This window comes from Mobula hypostoma, chromosome 4, assembly GCF_963921235.1.
Source record: "Mobula hypostoma chromosome 4, sMobHyp1.1, whole genome shotgun sequence".
Lineage (NCBI taxonomy): Eukaryota > Metazoa > Chordata > Chondrichthyes > Myliobatiformes > Myliobatidae > Mobula > Mobula hypostoma.
In genome coordinates, this window is record NC_086100.1 from 53,027,946 (window position 1) to 53,050,287 (window position 22,342).

Below are 22,342 nucleotides of genomic sequence, written 5' to 3' on the forward strand. Positions count from 1 at the left end.
AAGTCCGCAGTCAGCAGCAACTGAGAGGGCTCTGAGTGTGGGGCAGACCTCGGCCCGGAAGCTGACGTCACTTCCACCCCGCAAAGTGCGGGGGATGCTGGGAGCGGGTACTTAAGTGCGCGCGGATTTAAACAGTAAATAGTTCAACCAGACCCTGCTCGATTCAGTGTGTTGCTTTCACTCGCTGCATATCAGCGGGACCACATTGGTGACCCCAACAGTCCAACAGCATTTGGACCCAGCATGAACGACTCAGCTCTACAGAATGCAGTTTCCCTTAAACTACCAACCTTCTGGACCACTCAACCCCTGGTCTGGTTCTAACGAGCAGAGCCCCAGTTCCAGGTCAGGCAAATTGTCTCAGATGCCACCAGTTATTACTACGTGGTGGGTGCCCTCGACCAAGAGACAGCCGACCACGTTATCGGACTTTCTGCATCAGCCCCCGGCAACAGACCGGTACGAGGTACTCAAGGCCCTGTTAATCCGCAGATTTGGCCTCTCCCACCACGAACAGACTGCGCAGTTACTGCATATGGGCGACTGCATGCCATCAGCCCTGATGAGCAACATGTTAGCACTGGCAGACGGCCATAAGCCTTGCCTGCTTTTTGAACAGATCTTCTTGGAGCAAATGCCAGAAGACATCCGCCTCCTGCTAGCAGATGAAGACTTCAGAGGCCTGCGCAGGGTGGCTGCCCGCGCGGACTTGCTTTGGCGTGCCAAACAAAATGGCGGATCCACCATCAAAATTAGTGCTGCGGCACGGCCAAAAGTCAAGCCCTCCCACACCCCAGCAGTGGAGCACGTAACACCCACACCAAGGGACGGCACCACTTCTGAGTCTTGGTGTTTTTATCATCAAAGGTGGGGTTCTGGGGCCTGCCGCTGCCGACGCCATGCTTGTTCCAGGGAAACGCCAGGACCAGCCGTCGCTGATGGCTATGGCGGCTGGTCACCGTGATAGCCTGCTCTACGTTTGGGACAAGCACTCCAGGCGTAGATTCCTGGTGGACACGGAGGCAGAAATCAGTGCCCTACCGCTATCGAGCCACGATACCCGAACTAGAAGAACAGGACCAGAACTTATGGCAGCCAACAGCAGCACCATCCGCATCTACGGCACAAGAACCATCCTCTTGCAGTTCAGTTCCAGCTACTTTACGTGGACGTTTACGCTGGCCGCAGTATCACAGCCAGTGCTGGATGCGGACTTCCTCTGCGCGCACTGCCTGCTCGTGAATTTGAAGGGACGATGATTGGTTGATGTGAAGACGTTCCAGACTTTCTCCTTCGGTGAGGCCAGGTTACCAGCCCCGCACCTGGACTCCATCACTTATTCCGACAACGAGTTCGCCAGAGTGTTATTGGAGTTCCCACCTGTCATCACACCACAGTTTTCCTCAACAGACCACAAGCACGTTGTATGCACCACATCCCCACACAGGGACCTCCCCTTCATGCCCGGGCCCGCAGGCTACCGCCCGACAAGCTCCACCTCGCGAAAGAGGAACTCCAGAAGATGGAGGAGATGGGGATTGTGCGGCGTTCCAACAGCCCATGGTCCTCCCCATTCCATATGGTGCCCAAGCCTGTGGGAGGGTGGAGACTGTGTGGCGACTATAGGACACTGAATGACACCACCACGTCCGATCGTTATCCGGTACCATACATCCAGGACTTTACGGCCAACCTGCACGGGGTGCGCATCTTTTCGAAGATTGACCTGGTCTGAGAGTATCCTCAGATCCCAGTCCATCAGGATGATGTACCCGAGACGGTCCTCATTACCCCCTTTGGCCTGTTCGAGTTCCTCAGGATGCCGCTCAGGCTCAAAAACATGGCGCAGACGCTCCAGCGCCTGATGGACGCAGTAGGGCGAGATCTGGACTTCTTGTTCATCTTCCAGGGTGACATACTTATCGCGAGCTGCTCCCGCCAGGAACATCTAGAACATTTACGCTTGCTCTGCCGCCGCTTAAGCGACTATGGCCTGGCTATCAACTTCGCCAAGTACCAGTTCGGCCTACCCACCATCAACTTCTTGGGACACTGGATCGACCGCCATGGAGCTGCACCCCTGCCGGAAAAACTTGAAGCCATCCGCCAATTCGCCAGACCCAGCACTGTTAAAGGCATGCAGGAATTTATTGGGATGGTTAACTTTTATCAACATTTCCTGCCCTCAGCGGCTCGGATCATGCGGCCCCTTTTCGGCTTGATGTCCGACAAGGTCAAAGAGGTCACCTGGACAGAGGAGGCGACGGCGGCTTTGGAAGAAGCCAAGAACATGCTAGCAAACGCCACGCTCCTGGTCCACCCCCCAGTCGACGTCCCCACTGCCATCACTGTGGATGCCTCTGACGCGGCAGTTGGTGGCGTGCTCGAGCAGCTCATCAAAGGCCAATGGAAGCTGCTTGCTTTTTTCACCTGGCACCTATGACCCCCCCAGAATTTAAGTACAGCGCTTTCGACAGGGAGCTGCTGGCCCTGTCCCTTGCCATCTGGCACTTCAGGTATTTCCTGGAAGGGAGGGAGTTCATGGTCTTCACAGATCACAAGCCCCTCACTTTTGTGTTTGCCAAAGTGTCGGACCCGTGGTCGGGCCGCCAGCAACGCCACCTGTTGTACATCTCGGAGTTTACCACCACGATCAAGCACATCTCCGGGAAGAACAACGTGGTGGCAGACGTGCTGTCACACACCTCCGTCCAATCAGTGCACTGTCTCTGGGGGTGGATTATGCGGCGTTAGCTAAGGCACAACGACTGGACAGCGAGATGCCGGCGTACCGAACCGCAGTCTCAGGACTCCGCCTCAAAGACATACCCACTGGGCCCGAAGGTAATGAGCTCCTTTGCAATGTGTCCACCGGGCAATCTCGGCCCATTGTCCTGACCGCTTGGAGGCGCCATGTTTTCAAAGCCTTGCACGGTTTAGCACATCCTTCCATCCAGGCGACCATCCGGCTGATCACAGACAGGTTTATGTGGCACGGCCTACGCAAGCAGGTCGGACACTGGACCAGGACATGCATGCACTGTCAAACCTCCAAAATCCAGAGGCACGTGAGGGCCCCACTGCAACCCTTCCAGCCGACACATAGGAGGTTTGAACATGTCTACGTGGACATCATCGGCCCACTGCCGGTTTCGAGAGGAGCGAGATACCTGTTCACCATGGTGGACAGGTACACGAGGTGGCCGGAAGCTGTCCCATTCGCTGACACGGCCACGGAGACATGCGCCAGAGCCCTGATTACCACCTGGGTGGCACGGTTCGGACTCCCAGCCCACCTCACTTCAGACGGGGGTGCGCAGTTCACATCGGCTTTGTGGTCTGCACTGGCACAACTCCTCGGAACCCAGCTCCACCGAACGACTGCCTACCACCCGCAGTCCAACGGCCTGGTGGAACGTTTCCACAGGCACTTGAAGTCAGCCCTGATGGCACGCCTCCGAGGGCCAGACTGGGTTATGAACTCCCCTGGGTGCTGCTTGGCATCCGCACGGCACCCAAGGAGGACCTGGCCACATCATCGGCCGAACTTGTTTACGGTGCCCCGCTCACAGTTCCCGTGAGTTTGTGCCAGCACCCCGTGGCCAGGAGGACATACCTACGGCGGTCCTAACTAAACTCCGGGAGCGGCTTGGAACGCATACCCCAGTCCCGACGTCCCATCACGGAACAACACCCTCTTTCATGCCCAAGGACCTACAACAGAGCAAGTATCTTTTCGATCGCCGAGGTGTGTACAGACCACCCCTGCAGCAACCATACGAAGGACCCTACAAGGTGGTGCGCCATAATTGGACGACCTGCGTTCTTGACATCGGTGGTCGTGAAGAGACTTTTACCATTGACCATCTCAAACCGGTGCATCTAGACCTTGAACGCCCGGTTGTGGTGTCATCTCCATGACGACGAGGCCGGCCACCTAAAAGAACTGACAGTATGCAGGGTGTGGACTCTGCACCTCCTAGCACCGGTTCTGGGGTGGGTGGAGGGGGGGTCATGTGGCAGCTCGCCCACGCGGCAAGCGAACTATCTCCAGCAGTCGCGGGCAAGTCTGCAGCCAGCAGCAACCAAGAGGGCTCTGAGTGCAGGGCAGACCTCGGCCCGGAAGCCGACATCACTTCTGCCCCGCAAAGAGTGGGGGATGCTGGGAGCGGGTACTTAAGCGCGCACGGATTTAAACAGTAAACAGTTCAACCAGACCCTGCTCAACTCAGTGTGTTACTTTCACTCGTTGCGTATCAGCGCGACCACAACTTCCTTCACTATTACTTAAAGGAAAATCCCTGGCCACAGAGTTCAATTGAGAACCCACTCAGGCAGGTACTGTAGGTAAATACTAACCCATTAGGATAGCTCTCCCTGAGGTCCGCCATTCTTCACTTGTTGTCACCCTCAACTCACTTCCAGAAAGCATATATCACACCATGATCTCCAGCCTGATCTTTCTATGTCAGCTTCAGTTTGATTCTTGGCATCTTCCCCTGTCTCAGTCTTGTGCTCACTGCTCTTAGACTCTGCCATCCAACTTGAATGACTTTTTCTTCAAGGCCCCAAGATTTCAATTTCTTTCTCAAATTTTCTCACTATGCTTCCCTCTCTCCCCCCGGGGATCTGAAGCTTGGGAAAACAATTTGAACAGACAAGTTCAAATTCAGGGCCCCAAACAGTCCTTCCAGGTGAGGCGACACTTCACCTGGGAAGGACTATCCAGGGATACTATTGTATCCAGGGCTCCCCGTGTGGCCACCTGTATACCAGTGAGACCCATCATAGATTGGGAGACTGCTTCACCAAACACCTACGCTCCTTCTGCCAGAAAAAGCAGTGTCTCCCAATGGCCACCCACTTCAATTCTACTTCCCATTTCCATTTCAACATTCTTCTACCCCCCTTATAAGATTCCCCCTCCTCCAGCCCTTTATCTCTTTCACCTATCAACTTCCCAGCTCTTCACTTTACAACCCCTCCTCCCAGTTTCACCTATCACCTACCACCACGTACTTTTTCCTTCCCTCCTGCCACCATCTTGCTCTAACTTTTCATCTTTTTTTCCAGTCCTGATGAAGGGTCTCGGCCCGAAACGTCAACTGTTTACTCTTTTCCATAGATGCTCTCTGACCTGCCGAGTTCCTACAGCATTTTGTGTGTGTTGCTTGAACAGAAAAGTGTATTTTCCTTGACACTTGTGTAATATGTAATTATGTAGCAGTATAATCACCAAATTAAATGTACTAAATTATACAGAACACTAATGCTTCATGAAGACATAGAGTGATATTGTACAGAATGCACCACGTTCACACTGAACTTTTATCCCCTATGTACTAAAACCTGTTTCAATTGAGACATGCTTGTGAGAAAGGGTAACTGGATGGTGAGAAGGGGTAATGGGACAAGTGTTGCATTTCATGTGGTTGCATGGGAAGATGTTGTAAGAAGGGGAGAGGAATTTTTAACTGCAGTGTGAGAACTTCTTCATGAAACGATTTGCAGTTATTCAAGAGGGTTCACCACAAGCTTCTCGAGGGCAATGAGGCAAAGGTAGTAAAGATTTAAATTTATTCATCGCATGTATATCAAAACAGAGTGAAATGTGTTATTTGTGTTAACAATCATCACACCCAAGGATCTCATGGGGGCAGCTCACAAATGTTGCCACACATTCCGGCGCCAACATAGAATGTGCACAACGCTCGTTAGAACAATACAGAACACAACATAACACAACATACCAAGCAACAACAACAAAACAAACTCATTCCTCCCTTCATCCCATCCACCTATCCACGCACATATGCAGTCCTCTAACCTCAGCAGAGGCCATCTTTGGCCTCCAGCGGACTCATGGATTCAGACATTCGACTCCAACTTCCCCAGCAGAATTGCAGAGATTCGCAGACTCATACTCTGGCCATCAGGCTTTGACTAGACCTCCGGCCGGCCTTCGCTCCTCAATCCAGACCTCAGGTCACCCTTTGCCCCCTTGATCCAGACCTCTGACTGGCCTTAAGCACTTCGATCTTCAGTATCGATACAGGGCCTGACCTCTAACTCCCCTCTCTGTACCCAAAACCATCCCTATGAACCTAAAGAAAGACCTAAAAACTAACTAAAATTTAACTGCAACCTTGCCAACAACTACAAATTCTGAAAAGCGAATGCGTTAAAAATGTTATAGGTTTCAGATTATAGAATCATAGGTTTATGAAACCAGTATCTTTACTGTTAGAAACATGAATATTTTAGAGTGAGCCAAAATTGAATACCTTATCTTTTTCAGTAAGCTTACACATAGGTACAAAATATTATGATAGATACCTTGATTCTTTCTGTATTTTGAGCAGCAGCTTTTTTGGTCTCTAGATGGTGTTTCAGCTGTGTTTTTTGATCTTTGATCTTTGCCTTCAAACATTTTAAGTTCTTCTCAGATTCAGTAACTTTCAATCGCAATTCTCTATTAGCTCGTGACAGTTCTGCAGATTTGGATATGGTTTCATCAAGGGCTTTTCTCAGCTGAAGTTAAAAAATATTTCCAAGTTAATGTGAATCACATAGGTATGCAGAATAACATGAGCTCCTTCAAGTTCCACTGGAACTAAACATATCATTGAATTGACTTTATTTTTTTACATCCTTCACATACATGAGGAGTAAAAATCTTTATGTTACGTCTCCATCTAAATGTACAATCATAGTAATTTATAATAAATAGAACAGTCAATGTAACATAGAATTACACTCAAATCAGCATGAGTTAATCAGTCTGATGGTCTGAAGGAAAAAGGTGTCCCGGAGCTTGTTGGTCCTGGCTTTTATGCTGTGGTACTGTTTCCCAGTTGGTAGCAGCTGGAATAGATTGTAGTTGGTGTGACTTGGGTCCCCCAATGATCCTTTGGGCCCTTTTCTCACACCTGTCTTTGTAAATGTCCAGAATCATGGGAAGTTCACAACTACAGATGCACTGGGCTGACTGCACTACTCTCTGCAGAATCCTGTGATTAAGGGTGGTACAGTTGCCATACCAGGCAGTAATACAGCCAGTCAGGATGCTCTCAATCATGCGCCTGAAGAAAGTTCTCAAGATTTGGGGGCCCACACCAAACTTCCTCAACCGTCTAAGGTGAAAGAGGTGCTGTTGTGCCTTTTTCACCACACAGGTGTGTACAGACCACATGAAGTCCTAGGTGATGTGGATGCCAAGAAACTTAAAGCTGTTTACCCTCTCAACCCCAGATCCATTAATGTCAATAGAGGTTAGCCCATCTCCATTCCTCCTGTGCTGCACAACCAGCATCTTTGTTTTTGCGACATTGAGGGAGAGGCTGTTTTCTTGACACCACTGTGTCAGAGAGATAACTTCTTCCCTGTAGGCCACCTCGTTATTGTTTGAAATTAGGCCAATCAATGTAGTGTTTTAATCAAATATCCATTTGAAATTTTAATAAGGGTATATGTATTTCAGAATTATATGCAGATGGTGGGTCATAACCTTTGTCGAGCATTTTGAGGATCTGAAAAGAGTTATAACTGATGATGTTTTAATGCTGCTATTAATCCAGAATATTTATGAATGACTTAGATAATGTGTAAGAAAGCCACCAGCTCTTAATCCAATTTAGTGAAATGGACACGGTGATAACAATGTGGTCTCATGTAGTCATAAAGTAATAATATACCACAGAATCAGACCCTTCTGCCGAACTGGTACAAGCCCACCACAGCATCTTCCATTCTCGTCCCAGTTTCCTGCATTCAACCCATAACTCTCCAAGCCCCCTCCTCTCCATGTACCTCTTAAATGTTGCAATTGTACCCACTTCAACCATTTCCTCTGGCAGCTCATTCCAGGTACTCACTACCCTCTGAATAAAGAAGTTATTTCTCAGGTATCTTTTAAATCTCTCCCCTCTTATCTTGTATGTGCCCTCCAGTAAGGGCTCCCCAACTTTTGGGGAAAAACAATGACGGTCCACCTTATCCATTTCTTTCATGATTTTATAAACTTCTATGAGGACAGTTATCTTGCTCAGTTCATTTGTCATTTCATTGTTACCCATAACTACATCTCCGACATTATTTTTGGTGATCTTATGTCCACTCTTGCCTCTCTTTCACTTTTTCTATATATGAAAAAAGTAGTTTTAGTATCTTCTTTATATATTATTGGCTTGATTACCTTCATATTCCATCTTTTCTCTCCTTATTGCTTTTTAGTTACTTTCTGTTGGTTTCCAAAAGCTACCAATTCTCTAGCTTCCCATTACATTGAGCTATAGTGCATTCCTTTTCTTTTGATTTTATGTGTGGATGATTTCCTTGTGGCCATCTCCCTCAACAACAAGTATACCACTTTGGACACTGTCAGGTCTCTGGCACTGAGTCTGGTTTGTGACTCAGAAGGGAAGAGGGTTGGAGAAGAAGCGAGCTGTGGTAATTGAGGATTCATTAGTTAGGGGAACAAGAAGGAGATTCTGTGGATGAGAACAAGATTCCCAAACAGTATGTTGTCTCCCATGTCTGAGATATCTTGGATGGAGTTCTCAGCATTTTTAAGTGGAAGGATGAGCAGCCAGAGGTCATGGTCCATGTAGGTACCAATGACATAGGTAGGAAGAGTGACGAGGTCCTGCAAAGTGAGATCAGGAAATCAGGTGCTGAATTAAAGGGTAGGAACTCCAGGGCTGTGATCTCAGGATTGCTACTCGTGCCACGTGCTAATGAGGCTAGAAATAGGAAGTTCGTAAGTTTAACTCATGTCCAAGGATTTAGGTGTAATAGGGAGGGCATTAGATTTTTGGATTATTGGGCTCTCTTCTAGGGAAGGTTGGACTGGTACAGAGGAGATGGTTTGCACTTGAACTGGAGGGGGACAACTAATATCTTAGTGGGAAAATTTACTAGTGCTGCAGGGGGGTGGGAATGGGGGGGGTTGTTAAACTACAGTTTCAGAGGGATGGCAATCAGAGTTCCAGAACAGATAGTGGAGAGGCTGTGGAAACAGATGCTGTTAAGACCTCAGACAAAGTTGGGGATTAAAAGGTTGAGCATGGTGCAACTATTGTCCTGGGCTGTGTAGATTTCAATGCAAGAAGTATTGTCAGAAAGGCAGATGAGCTCAGGGCATAGATAAACATGTGGAATTGTGATATTGTAGCCATTAGTTAGACATGGTTGCAAGAAGAGCAGGACTGGCAGCTCAATATTTCGGTGTTCCACTGTTTTACATGTGACAGAGTGGGAGGGATTAAAGGGGGAAGGGTGGGTTTACTGGTCAAGGAAAATGTCATGGCAGTGCCCCATCAGGACAGATGGGAGAACTTGTCAAGTGAGGCTCAATGGATGCTACTGAGAAATAAGAAAGGTATGACCATGTTTAGTAGGCTGATATTAGACACCACCCAACAGTCTGCAGAATTTAGAGGAACAAATTTGTAGAGAGATCACAAACTACTGCAAGAAACATAAGGTTGTTATAGCAGGTGATTTTATTTTTCCAAATAGTGACTGGGACTCCCATACTGTAAAAGGACTAGATGGGATAGAGCTTGTCAAATGTGTTCAGGCAAGTTTTCTTAATCAGTACTTGGAAGTCTCAATGAGAGAGTGTGCGATACTTGATCACCCATTTGGGAATGATACAGGGCAGGTGACAGAAATTTTTGCAGGGGAACACTCTGCATCTAGTGATCATAATGCCATTAGCTTAAAAGTAAATATGGAAAAAGATAGGTTGAGATTCTAAATTGGAGAAAGGCCAGTTTCGATGGCGTCAGAGAAGTATGGCAAGTATGGATTGGGACAGGCTGTTTTCTGACAAAGGGGTACTTGGTAAGTGGGAGACCTTCAAAAGTGAAATTTTGAGAGTACAAAGCTTATCTGTGCCTGTCAGAATAAAAGGTAAAGGTAACAGGTTTTCAAAAGATATTTGAGGCCTTGGTTAAGAAAAATAAGGAGGTGCATAGCAGATATAAAAAGGTAGGAACAAATGAGGTACTTATGGAGTCTATGAAATGCAAGAGAACACTTAAGAAAGAAATCAGGAAGGCTAAAAGAAGACATGAGGTTGCCCTAGCAGACAAGGTGAAGGAGAATCCTAAGCGATTCTACAGATATGTTAAAAGCAAAAAGATTATAAGGGACAAAACTGGTCCCCTGGAAGATTAGAATGGAAACCTATGCATGGAGCCAAAAGAAATGGGGGAGATCTTAAACGTTTTTGTTGCATTTGTATTTACTCTGGACACAGGCACAGATTCTATAAAAGTGAGGCAAAGCCACAGAGAGGTCAAGGACCCTATACTTATTACAGAGGAGGAGGTGTTTTCTGTCTTGAGGCAAATTAGGGTGGGTAAATCCCCACGACCTGAAAAGGTGTACCCTCAGACCCTGTGGGAGGCAAGTGCAAAAGTTGCAGGGGCTCTAGCAAAGATCTTTAAATCATCTTTAGCGGCAGGTGAAGTACCGGAGGATTGGCGGATTGAAGGATTGTTGTTTAAGAAAGACTCTAAAAAAAAATAGGAAATTTTAGGCTGGTGAGCCTGACATCAGTTGTGGAAATGTTACTAGAAAGTACACTAAGGGACAGGATATATGAGTATTTGGATAGTCAGCATGGCTCTGTGCACGGTAGTCATGTCTAACCAATCCTATAGAGCTTTTCAAGGAAGTTATCAAGAAAGTTGATGAAGGTAAGGCAATGGATGTTGTCAACGTCAACTTTAGCAAGGCACTTGACAAGGTCCCAGATGGGAGGTTGGTCAAGAAGGTTCAGTTGCTCGCATTCAAGATGAGGTAGTATATTGGATTAGACATTGGCTTTGTGGGAGAAGCCAGAGTGGAGGTAGATGGTTGCCTCTCTGACTGGGGGTCTGAGATTAGTGGAGCGCTGCAAGGATCCATGCTGAGTCCATTGTTGTTTGTCATCTGTATCAATGATCTGGATGATAATGTGGCTAACTGGATCAGCAAATTTGCAGTGACACTGAGATTGGGTGTAGTGGACAACAAGGAAGACTATCAGAGCTTGCAGTGGGATCTGGACCAGCTAGAAAAATGGCAGATGGAAGTTAATGCAGACAAGTGCAAGGGGTTGCTCTTCGGCAGGATCAGCCAGGGTAGGTCTTACACAGTGAGCGGTAGACCACTGAAGAGTGCGGTACAACAAAGGAAAATCTGTGAATACAAGTCCATAATTCATAGAAAGTGGCATCACAGATAAATAAGGTCGTAAAAAAAGCTTTTGGTACACTAGCCTTCATAAATCAAAGTATTGAGTACAGGAGATGGGATGATATGTTGAAGTTTTATAAGATGTTGGTGAGGTCTAATTTGAAGTATTGTGTCCAGTTTTGGGCATCTACCTGCAGGAAAGATGTAAATAAGATTGAAAGAGTACAGAGAAAATTTACAAGGGTTTTGCTGGGACTGGAGAACCAGAGTTATCAGGAAAGATTTAATAGGTTAGGACTTTACTCCTTGGAATGCAGAAGATTCAAGGGAGTTTTGATAGAGGTATACAAAATTATGAGGAACATAGGTAGGGCAAATGCAAGCAGGCTTTTTCCACTGAGGTTGGGTGGGACTACAACGAGAGGTCATGAGTTAACAATGAAAGGTGAAAAATTTAAGGGGAACACGAGGGTAACTTCATCGCTCAGAGAGTCATTAAAGTGTGGAACGAGCTGCCATCGCAGTGATGCAAGCAAGGTCAATTTCAACATTTCAGAGAAGTTTGGATAGGTACATAGATGGTTGGGTATGGAGGGCTAAGGCCTGGGTGCAGGTTGAAGGGAGTAAGTGGTTTTAAATGGTTCTGCAAAGACTAGATGGATGGAAAGGCATGTTTCTATGTTGCATTTTTCTATTACTCTATGTCTCTAACCGCTTTGCCCACCTGCCTGTCCTTTCAATACGATGTGCATCCTTGGTTGATAAGCTTTCAGCTGTGATCTTCTTTCGGCCACATGTCCGCAAGTCATACCTCCCAATTTCTAATTATGCTACAAGATCACCTACCGTATTTCCTATATTGCATGCATTCAAATATTATATCTCCGGTCCTGTATTCACCACCCTTTTCAATTTTGTCTCCATGGTGCTTGAAATTTAATTCTTATCCCTTTCCTAAACTTTTTGTCTCATTCTTTTTCAAACATTTAATAATTTATGCTTGTATTTAGCTTAATTGGAGTAGGTTTTATTCATTTTGAGCTTTTGACTGAGATTCTAAAGCAGCAGTCTCCAACCACCGGGCCGTGGACCGGTACCGGACTGCAAAGCATGTGCTACCGGGCCGCAAGGAAACAATATGATTTGGCAATAGGAGTCAGCTGGACCTTTCCTCATTCCCGGTCACGGCCACTGTTGAGCCATTACGCATGCGAGATCATTACCCGCGCCTCATCCATGTCAGCGTGGGAAAGAGATCAACTCCTCGAGCTTGCAAATGATGGCAGGCTGAAAACTACGTTTGACATAACATCTCTGTCGGCATTCTGGATCAAAGTCAAGGCTAAATATCCTGAGATAGCCACGAAAGCACTGAAAACGTTGCTTCCATTTCCAACATTTTTCTGCGAAGCGGAGTTTTCTGCAATGAATGCAAGGAAAACTAAATTGCGGAATAGACTGGACATAAGGAACCCCCGTTGAGTATCGCTGTCTCCCATCACCCCTTGATAGGACCGTGTTGTGCAGGGAAACAAGCCCACGGCTCCCACTGATTCAGCGATATTGGTGTGTTGCACTGATTTTATATGTTCATATAGGGAAAATATGCGGTGTGTTTAATATCCAAACGTTACTTAAAATGTTATGATGCTATTGACTTACTTATATAACCATATAACAATTACAGCACGGAAACAGGCCATCTCTGCCCTTCTAGTCTGTGCCGAACGCTGCTCTTACCTAGTCCCGCCGACCTGCACACAGCCCATAACCCTCCATTCCTTTCCTGTCCATATACCTGTACAATTTTTCTTCAAATGATAATATCGAACCTGCCTATACCACTTCTACGGGAAGTTCGTTCAACACTTACTTCAAGCTCCCCTGATAATTGACTTATCACTATATTCATGCGAGGAAAATATGCGCTGTGTGTTTAATATTAAATTCGTTAGATAAACCCTTTTAGAAACGAAATTGAATGTATTAGCCACTTATCATCTATATTCCGGTCGTGATTAACAGCCCCTCCCCCGCTGAACAGAATCGCGAAAAAGGATTTGCAGGGGAAAGAAAATCGGCAGGTCACGACACGCATGCGTACTGGTGCCCGCGCAAGGCTTCATGGTCATTGTAGTCTTTATCGGGGTAAACACAACGTATTTGACTGCTACTCTTGTCCGTTGGCAACCCTATCCACTCCCCCCCCCCCATCCACCAGGGTCGGCCAGTCTGTAAGAATATTGTCAATATTAAACCAGTCCGCAATGCAAAAAAGGTTGAGGATCCCTGTTCTAAAGGATTCTCAACCTCAGCAAGACAGTCACAGAATCTTACTTTCTGAAGACCAACTACTTAGTGATTTTCAAAAGCCATCTCATTTTGTAAAAATTAGAACTACAAACACAATTAAGCAATATATATTTACAGTACGTACTTTTGAATTTCTCCTTAAAGTCCAGCTGATGGTATAACTCAAACTTACCCACAGCCGTGTAATTGATTTGTTACTTGAACATGAGCACTATTTTCCTCTGTAAGTTTTGAATCCAACAATTTTAGATATAATTGTTATAAAGAGAGAAGTACCTTATTACTATTGCTTTCTTTTTGAAGACTTTATGCACTTACATAAATTATTAAAATCCATTATCTTTAGATTTATTTGTTTTAGGAAAGATAGAATGGTATTTATCTTACTTCTATTATTTCTTTCTGACTGGCTTTTCTTGCAATCTCTCTCTCACGTTGGAAATGTTTTTTCAAAGTTTCAATTTGTTCTTCGAACTTTTTGGATGCCAGTTTTGCATTCTCAACTTCTTGCTCTCTGCAGTTTTTTTTAGGAAGGAGGGGCAATAAAAGATTAGAATATAGGCGGGTGTAATATATAGTTATCATCACCATGCAATTCAAAATTGTAGCGGCTACAACCAATATATGTCTTACAAGCACCCAACATGTACAGCCTATACATATGAACAAGCATTAGGAGACCAGTGAGATGGATTTCCTGGCTATTGTGGAGCTGCAGGCATCTTCTACAACTTGGGGACTTGGCTAAAGGACATATTTCCTATGTGAACTGTTCGGGTTATGAACTACTCTGAGGAGTGGACTGCCGTAATCTGCTGAAGACATACTAGGTTTTGAAGACAACTTTAAGTGGTATAAAAAGAAGTAAAATCTCTAAATTTCAGAGATAAAGACCAAAAAAAACTGAAATCTCCATAAACACGAGGAATTCTGCAGATGCTGGAAATTCAAGCAACACACATCAAAGTTGCTGGTGAATGCAGCAGGCCAGGCAGCAGCTCTAGGAAGAGGTACAGTCAACGTTTCGGGCCGAGACCCTTCGTCAGGACTGGCGAAGGGTCTCGGCCCGAAACGTCGACTGTACCTGAAACCTCCATGATCAGTCATGTCCAATTGCATAGTCTTTCACAAAATGCAGAAGAAAGACAATTGAAAAATATAGATATCAAAAAGCAAGACAAAATTATTAAGATACAAGGAGGGCAATGACAGGTGTAATCATCCAAATGATGATTATAAATAGCTTAAAGTAGCTTGAATATTTTCAGAGGCAGATATTATGTCACTCAAAATGGATTTTTTGGTTTAAGTGTTTATTCATTAAAATATTATTAGTTTCTCAGAGTTCCTGCTGAGAAAGACTGTGATTCAGAAATCTCCCAATACCAATTTTTGGCATTAAAACAGTCATCCTAAGACCATGAAGGCTGCATAAAGAGCAAGAACTTCAATTGTGACAGTACCAGACCGTTTTGTTGGGTTTCCCTATCTAGCAAGTGATGAAACTGTCATTGAATTGATGGGAGGAGGTGAATCGGGCAGAACTCTCCAGATTGGGATAGCACTCATGGATATCTGTCGGGCTAGGAAAAAAACTGTATTTGTAACAGGCATATTCTTTTTCAAGGGAGCGCAGAGATCAGATGTGTCTTGAAGTAAGTTGCAAGGTCACTATTAGAATACAAGTACAGACTTTGAATGCTTATGCTTTGGAAAAGCAGCAAAGTACCCTTTACTCAACTCTAGATTCACGGAGTTTTCAATAGTACAGCATATTTTATTTTATAGCTGTGTAAGTAAATTTTCTTATATTTGACTGGGCATATAATCTTGACCTGGAATTGTTTGGGTATGAGAGTCCTGAGTGATGGTAGAGGTTTTCTGAAAACCATAAATTATTAGGAGGCAATAAAGTAAAAATAGCTGTAGCAAAGGTACTATTTCCAATCCATGGGTCTCTTGGAGAACCCACAGGTCCATCTAGACCTCAAATATCCTAGTGCTTAGTAGGAAGACAGGGAAGTTACGTGACAGATGTAGAAATTATACGTATTTTCATTGGGTTACAGTATACCCACTCTATTTGGAAGTACAGAGGATTCCAGTTAACTGGGATACATCAGGCCAGTACGTTTTAATCTATGTAAGTAGCTGCCCCAATTAGCCAAAGCTGCATGGATATAGTTAAAATGGTATTAAAAATACAAACTAAATATTTAAATGAAATACAGAACAAATTAGGTCTGTACCAATAGTACTACAGTGCTATAAAACTGTGTTAGTTCCTAATAGTTATCGACAGAAGAATTCATCCAGTGTATGGGATGAACAAAATCAGTGCAGCCACCCAGTGCAGATAATAGACTGCTTTCATACAATGCTTTCAACAATTGCATCCTCCAAATCTTCATTTTCATTGTAACATTCAAGATTATTGTTGATTGATACCTTCAAATTCTTCATAGTCCCTAGTTTGTTGAAGTAGTGAAATCATTTCATTTTCAGTTCCAGGCGTTTCTGGCATCTCTAAGCCTGAATCCTTGAAACTACAGCGAGCAAAACAGTTCAGAATTGTCTTCCTGCTCATTTCTCATGAATTATCAGTGACAAAATTCACTAGTTTTTTAAAATACAAACAAACACAACTGATGCTATTTAAAAACTGCTCGCTTTAAGCACAGTGTAGCATCCAACGGCCACACAAGTGTGCGCGGCTGATGCTACTTAGAACGTGTTCAACAAGTCTCCTGTCCCAATGAAGTAGCATAGTGTCTCAAATAAACAAAGAGAATCCTGGCAATTTTCTGGATTTGCTTCTGTTCTTTTAAGAGTTGTTCCAAATAAGTGGTTGTCCCAATTAACTGATACCCCAATTAACCAGAATCCATTGTACATTTTTTAACAGCATTGAGTTGGAGATTTGATGCAATTGTTTTCCCCTCGTATTTCTTCCCTTAGCCTGAACTAGAAATGTTATCTTCACTTTTACACATCATCAAGTCCTGTTTATGATGTAATATAAAACAAACACTTTGTTGACTTTGTATTGGACAAACAAGGATGGGAATCAATAAAGAAACTAATCAACTAAATGATTCACAGTATTGAACTTGATTTCCTTTGTATTTTATAATTGAAGAATATTTTTTGTGTACAGTAAAGCTTCTATAATCCAGCATACTCAGGACTTTAATGGTGCTGACTTGGCAGATTCCCCAATTACTGAATGTTATTCATGTTAATACCTCAACACTTTAATTCACTATTTAAAAATGATACACACTATTATAATATATTGTCTACTGAATAAGATATGACAAAAGGAGCAGTGGGAAGTGGAAGTGCGGTAAATTGAAAGACAGCAAAAGAATCAAGACTCCAACGAACTGAATTGAAGAGATGTTTGAGAACTAGGCCCCAACAAGTGGAAAGAGAGCAGGTGAATGTAAAGGAAATATGAAAGCCAGAGCATGGATGAAGCGATTACTAGAGTTTTACTGCAATTATCTACTTATACCCATGTGATCCTGACCTGTTGTGCAGAATTTGCTGATTTTCTTTCTTGTACAAATCATCCTGGAGATGAGTTAATTTGACCTGTAAATTATTGCTTGCATGCAAAGTCTCTTCCAAGCCGTGTGCTAGTTTCTGATTCTCTTGTCTGGAAACCTCTAGTCCTTTTTGGAAAGGCATCTCCTTAGTCAACAATAAGAAATCAATTTGAAATTATTTCAACAAGTTATTTAATGAATAGCTTTGTTATATGCTGCTGAATGAGTGGTTTGTGCTTAAATTCTAGCTTCCACAAAACCACCATTTCATTGATAACAATTTCTTACCTTTGGTAAAAAATTAACTAGTTATCCACATTGATCACATCATAAAGCAAGAAAAGCATAAAGCACCCAAAGTTTTTAAAAATACTATGGGGCAAATAATGAAATAAAACAGAAAATGGTAATTGCATCTGCATGCAGTGTTAAAACATTGCACTCAATAAGCAGAAGAATGTTCAGCTTGAACCAACTGAGCAAACTCTTGAGGGGGAGGAAATCTTCTCAGAGCAAACCTTTTGGAGGGTCATTGCTACATTGATTGTTTGGAATAAAGAAGAAGGTAAAACAGATGACCAGTGGTTTGAAAGGTACAAGACATAGGTAATCAGGTGATATCTATGGAGGTTTACTTCAATAGTAAGCATACTTGATTCGATACTATTTCAGTAGATACAAAGGGTGATAGTGGAATGCAGACAGGCACAAACATATGTTATGTACACAGATGTTTCAGAAACTTAGGAATAGTTTGATATGCAGCTGAGATGGTTTGGAAAAGGCTTAAGTAATTGATTAATCTGTCAAATAGATTGAATATATCAAAAAACATCAGTTAGGTATTCTGATAACTCAGGACATGAAGTCAAAGTTGTTACCACAACATTTACTAGGCTCCTTCAATGATAATAAATCAAAACATCCGAAGTCCAAAGTAAATTTATTATCTCAGTAGATATGTATTGCCATATACTACATTGAGATTCATTTTGTTGTAGTCATTTGCAAGAAAAAAATACGATCGAGTTTTACGAAAAACTACACATAAACAAAGACTGACAAACAACTAATGTGCAAAAGATACAAAATGTACAAATGAAAATATTACTGAAAGCATGAGTTGTAAAGAGTCCTTGACAGTGGGTTTATCAGTCATAGAATCAGTTTGGAGTAGTGTTGAATGAAGTGATCCAATCCAGTTCAAGAGCCTGATAGTTGTAGAGTAATAACTCTTCCTGAACCTGGTGGTGTGGGACCTAAGGCTCCAGTACCTCCTGTCTGGTGGTAGTAGCGGAAAGGTCATCTGGCCTGGATGGTGGGGGTCTTTGATGATGGATACTGCTTTCTCGTGACAGTACTCCACCATCTTCTTTATTCCAAAAATCAATGTAGCAATGACCCTCCAATGCACTCAATGGTAGGGAAGTCTTTGCCTGTGATGGACTGGGCTGCATCCACTACTTCCTGTAGCCTTTTTCGCTCCTGGGCATTGGTGTTTCCAATCAGAATGTGATGTAAACCAATTACAATATTCTCTACTGTGCATCATAGACATTATTTAGTTTTTGGTGACACGTCAAGCCTACACAAACTGCTAAGAAAGTAGAAGTACTGTTGTGCCTTCTCTGTGGTGACACTTATGTCCCAGGACAAATCCCCTGATCAATCTCCCTACCAGGATCCTAGAGTGCATTTGTTCTATAGCTCATGCAATACATATGATTGAAAATAAACTCTTCATGAAAAATTAACGATTAAAATATCACACTTACTTGAATACTATGCCGTGCTTCCATGTTAGCCAGCTGATTCTGTAAATCTTCAAGCTCAGCATGAAGACTCTGTAGAATTACTTGAGCTTGAGATCTGGACAGAAAATGAACATATAACACATGCAGTTATTGTCATTATTAAGTGTATATTCATAATTAACATGTTCTGGCATGGTTCTTAACTTTGCTGAACACCAAATATAATACAAATAATTTGCTGATATATAATTCAATGTTCTTTGAACAGATAATAATTATCAATTACAAGGAACCATTGAAGAAGAACCTCCAAAAGAAACAAAATGAAACCTCTTACTCAAATGGCTGCCCTGTTATTTTTGTACATTACCTTTTTCACGTCATAAGACATAGTAGCATTTGGCCCATTGAGTCTGCTCCGCCATTCCATCATGGCTGATCTATTATCCCTCTCAGCTCCATTCTTCTGTCCTCTCTCTGTACCCTTTGATGCCCTTACAGATCAAAAACCAATGCCAATGATTTGGCCTTCACAGTCATTCATGGCAACGAATACTATAGATGCACCAGCCGATGGCTAAAGAAATTCTTCCTCATCATTGTCCCTCTATTCTGAAGCTGTGCCCTCTGGTCCTAGACTCCCCAACTATAAGAAGCATCCTCTCCACATCCACTCTATCTAGGACTTACAATATTAGATAGGTTTCACTTGAATCCCCCTCATTCTACTAAACTCCAGCAAGTACAGGCCCATCAATTCTATCATCCAAATCATTGAAAAGAAGCAGTCCCAACACCGGCCCCTGCAAGACACTACTAGTCACTGGCAGCCAACCAGAAAAGGACCCCTTTATTCCCCCTCTTTGCCTCCTGCCAGTCAGTCAATCTACTATTCATGTTCGTATACTTCCTGTAATATTATGCGCTCTTATCTTGTTTATCAGTTCAAAGGCCTTCTGGAAATTAAAGTAAACAACATCCACTGATCCTCCTTTGTCCATCCTGTCTATTATTTCCTTAAAGCATTCTAACAGATTTGTCAGGCAAGATTTCCTTTCAAGGAAACCATGCTAACTTTATCCCATTCTGATATGTCAATCCATGGCCTCCTCTACTGTCAAGATGAAGCCACACTCAGGTTGGAGGAACAACACCTTATATTCCGTCTGGGGAGCCTCCAAGCTGATGGCATGAACATTGATTTCTCTAACTCCTGTTAATGCCCCTCCTCTCCTTCTCACCACATCCCTTATTTATTAAATCCCCCCCCCCACACACACACACACACACACACACCTTTTTTCTCTCTCTGTCCCTCTCACAATCACTCCTTGCCTGCTCTCCATCTTCCTCTGGGCTCCCCTCCCCCTTTCTTTCTCCCTAAGCCTTCTGTCCCATAATCCTCCCCCTTCTCCAGCCATGTATCCCTTTTGCCAATCAACTTCCCAGCTCTTAGCTTCATCCCTCCCCCTCTTGTCTTCTCCTATCATTTCAGATCTCCGTCTCCCACTCCCACTTTCAAATCTCTCAGTATCTCTTCGTTCAGTTAGTCCTGACGAAGGGTCTCGGCCCGAAATGTTGACTGCACTTCTTCCTATAGATGTTGCCTGGCCTGCTGCGTTCCACCAGCATTTTGTATGTCATGCTAACTTTAGCTTATTTTATCACATACCCAAAAACCTCATTCTTAATAATGGACTCCAATAACTTCCCAACCACTGAAGTTATGCTAATTGACCTATCTCTTGTGCTAAAGATGTGCTGAGCATTGAAGGAATCATCTTGCAGCAGACTCAAGTTTATTTTTATGGCAGAAAGGATCTTCATCAGACTAACAGACAGCAATCCCATGATTCAAGACAGATATTTTTCATGCAATTTTTGTACATAAAAAGCCTTTATAAAATTGAAAGCATTAAATAAATTCCGAGGACTTATTTTCCTGTTCTTTCTGCTACAACTTATAAAATGACAGAAAGAAAATAAACTCTCAATGAGAAAAAAAAGCCAGAAACAACCAGAGTGGTAGAGAGGAGAGAAAAATATGAAATGAAAAGAAAATAAATCATTACCTATGTATCAAATTTGAAACAAAAAAGATGCTTAGAAATTAGACTATGTGGTACCACATTTTTATGCACTGTCCAATTCACCTTCAGTAAAACATAAGAGTTGAAAAATTAGTGATTTGTTGCATGAATTGTGAATCCATAATTGTTCCACTGAATCATCCATGCATATGATAGATGAGCACAAGGAGGAACCAAACCAACAACAAACCTGTGGAAAGCACTCCCATAACATTTATTTTCAGGTACAATTAACATTTCCATCACCTGGGATTCATTTGCACAGAAGCAGATTTTCAAGCACCTGGAAGGACTATTTCAGAATAACTATAGGAAACTTGCCTGAACAGCTCCTACTTTGGTACTAAGAAACCAACTCAGGTAGACTCCAAGTTAAATAATTTACTTAACTGGCAGTCAATTAAGGCCTCCCTTTTCTCATACCTGCACAGCTCTCTTCAGCATTCTTGAACATTAAAAAAGATTTCTTCTGGGGAGTGGTAAGGTGTTGCATTTGAATAATAAGTGAAATTGGTGTAATGTCCACTTGATATTGACTTCAGGAAGAAGTTGAGGGAATACACACCAGTTCTCACCGAGGCATCAGCAATTTAAAGGATGAGCAGTTTCAAGTTTCTGGATGTCAGCATCTCAGTAGATCTATACTGGGACCAATATATTGACGCAATTATGAATAAAGCTCATCAGGGGCTATACTTCTTTAGGAGTTTTTGGAGATTTTAAAGTTCAAAGTACATTTATTATCCAAGTATGTATCTGTAACACAATGTAAGGTTTCACTGCTAATGTAATAGCCTCTCTGTAATGTTTCACTGCTAAGGTAATAGTTTCTCTGTATCAGCAATGTTTGGATTATGACTAGAGATTTATGTCATCTTTGCGGCTTTAGAATGTATGCATGTTGTTCTTTCTTATGGGTCTGGAAGCAGGGATTTCATGGTCTTTTGGTGGCGAGGGATGAAAGGAGAAGGCACAAATGGAAAGAGTTGGTAACCGCTGGAGTGGACTCGGAGTGAGGGTCCGACGGTCAGCAATGCTTGGAGGAGGTCAATGGGGATCAAATGGACGATTCCGTGAGCTCGAACTTGCACTTTAAACTGTTTCATTAAAATGGGCCCTTTTTCTCTTTATTTTCTTTACTACCCCTATAGTCAGATTAAGATTTATAAAGTTCAATCGTTTAATTGCATACGGTGTAATATCTGATATTTTTCGGTTGGGATTTATAAACGGGCAACACATCATGCAGTATCCACACAAACAAGATTTCTCAGTTTGGCAGGGCCAGAGGCTGTCCTACCCTAGACAAATGTATGCTGGCTGAACCTCAGGGTTACAATTGTGGGGGTATCGTTCAGGATTGATTCCATTGGATGCTGCGTGATTGCCCTGAGCATTGAACCAGTGGGTTGTGTGTTTTAAGTCTGTGCTGGTATGGATGCGGGCA

The 22,342-nt window shown here is 43.4% G+C and overlaps 1 protein-coding gene across 6 annotated transcripts in view; it reads right to left on the minus strand.

Moving 5' to 3' along the window:
* The window catches only part of LOC134345318 (coiled-coil domain-containing protein 150-like), a 153,773-nt gene that overhangs the window by 38,387 nt on the left and 93,044 nt on the right, over nt 1-22,342 (minus strand). For 5 of the 6 annotated variants that reach the window (XR_010017655.1, XM_063045791.1, XM_063045792.1 and 2 more), the window contains exons 17-20: nt 18,827-18,920; nt 17,033-17,196; nt 13,888-14,014; nt 6,337-6,531 (exon numbers count right to left, since the gene is read on the minus strand). Coding sequence is in view for 5 of the 6 variants with exons in the window: in XM_063045791.1 (XP_062901861.1) it covers nt 6,337-6,531; nt 13,888-14,014; nt 17,033-17,196; nt 18,827-18,920 (580 nt within the window). In the remaining variant the exon portion in view is untranslated. The remainder of the gene's footprint in view (nt 1-6,336; nt 6,532-13,887; nt 14,015-17,032; nt 17,197-18,826; nt 18,921-22,342) is intronic. The other variant, XM_063045790.1, reaches the window with a different exon arrangement.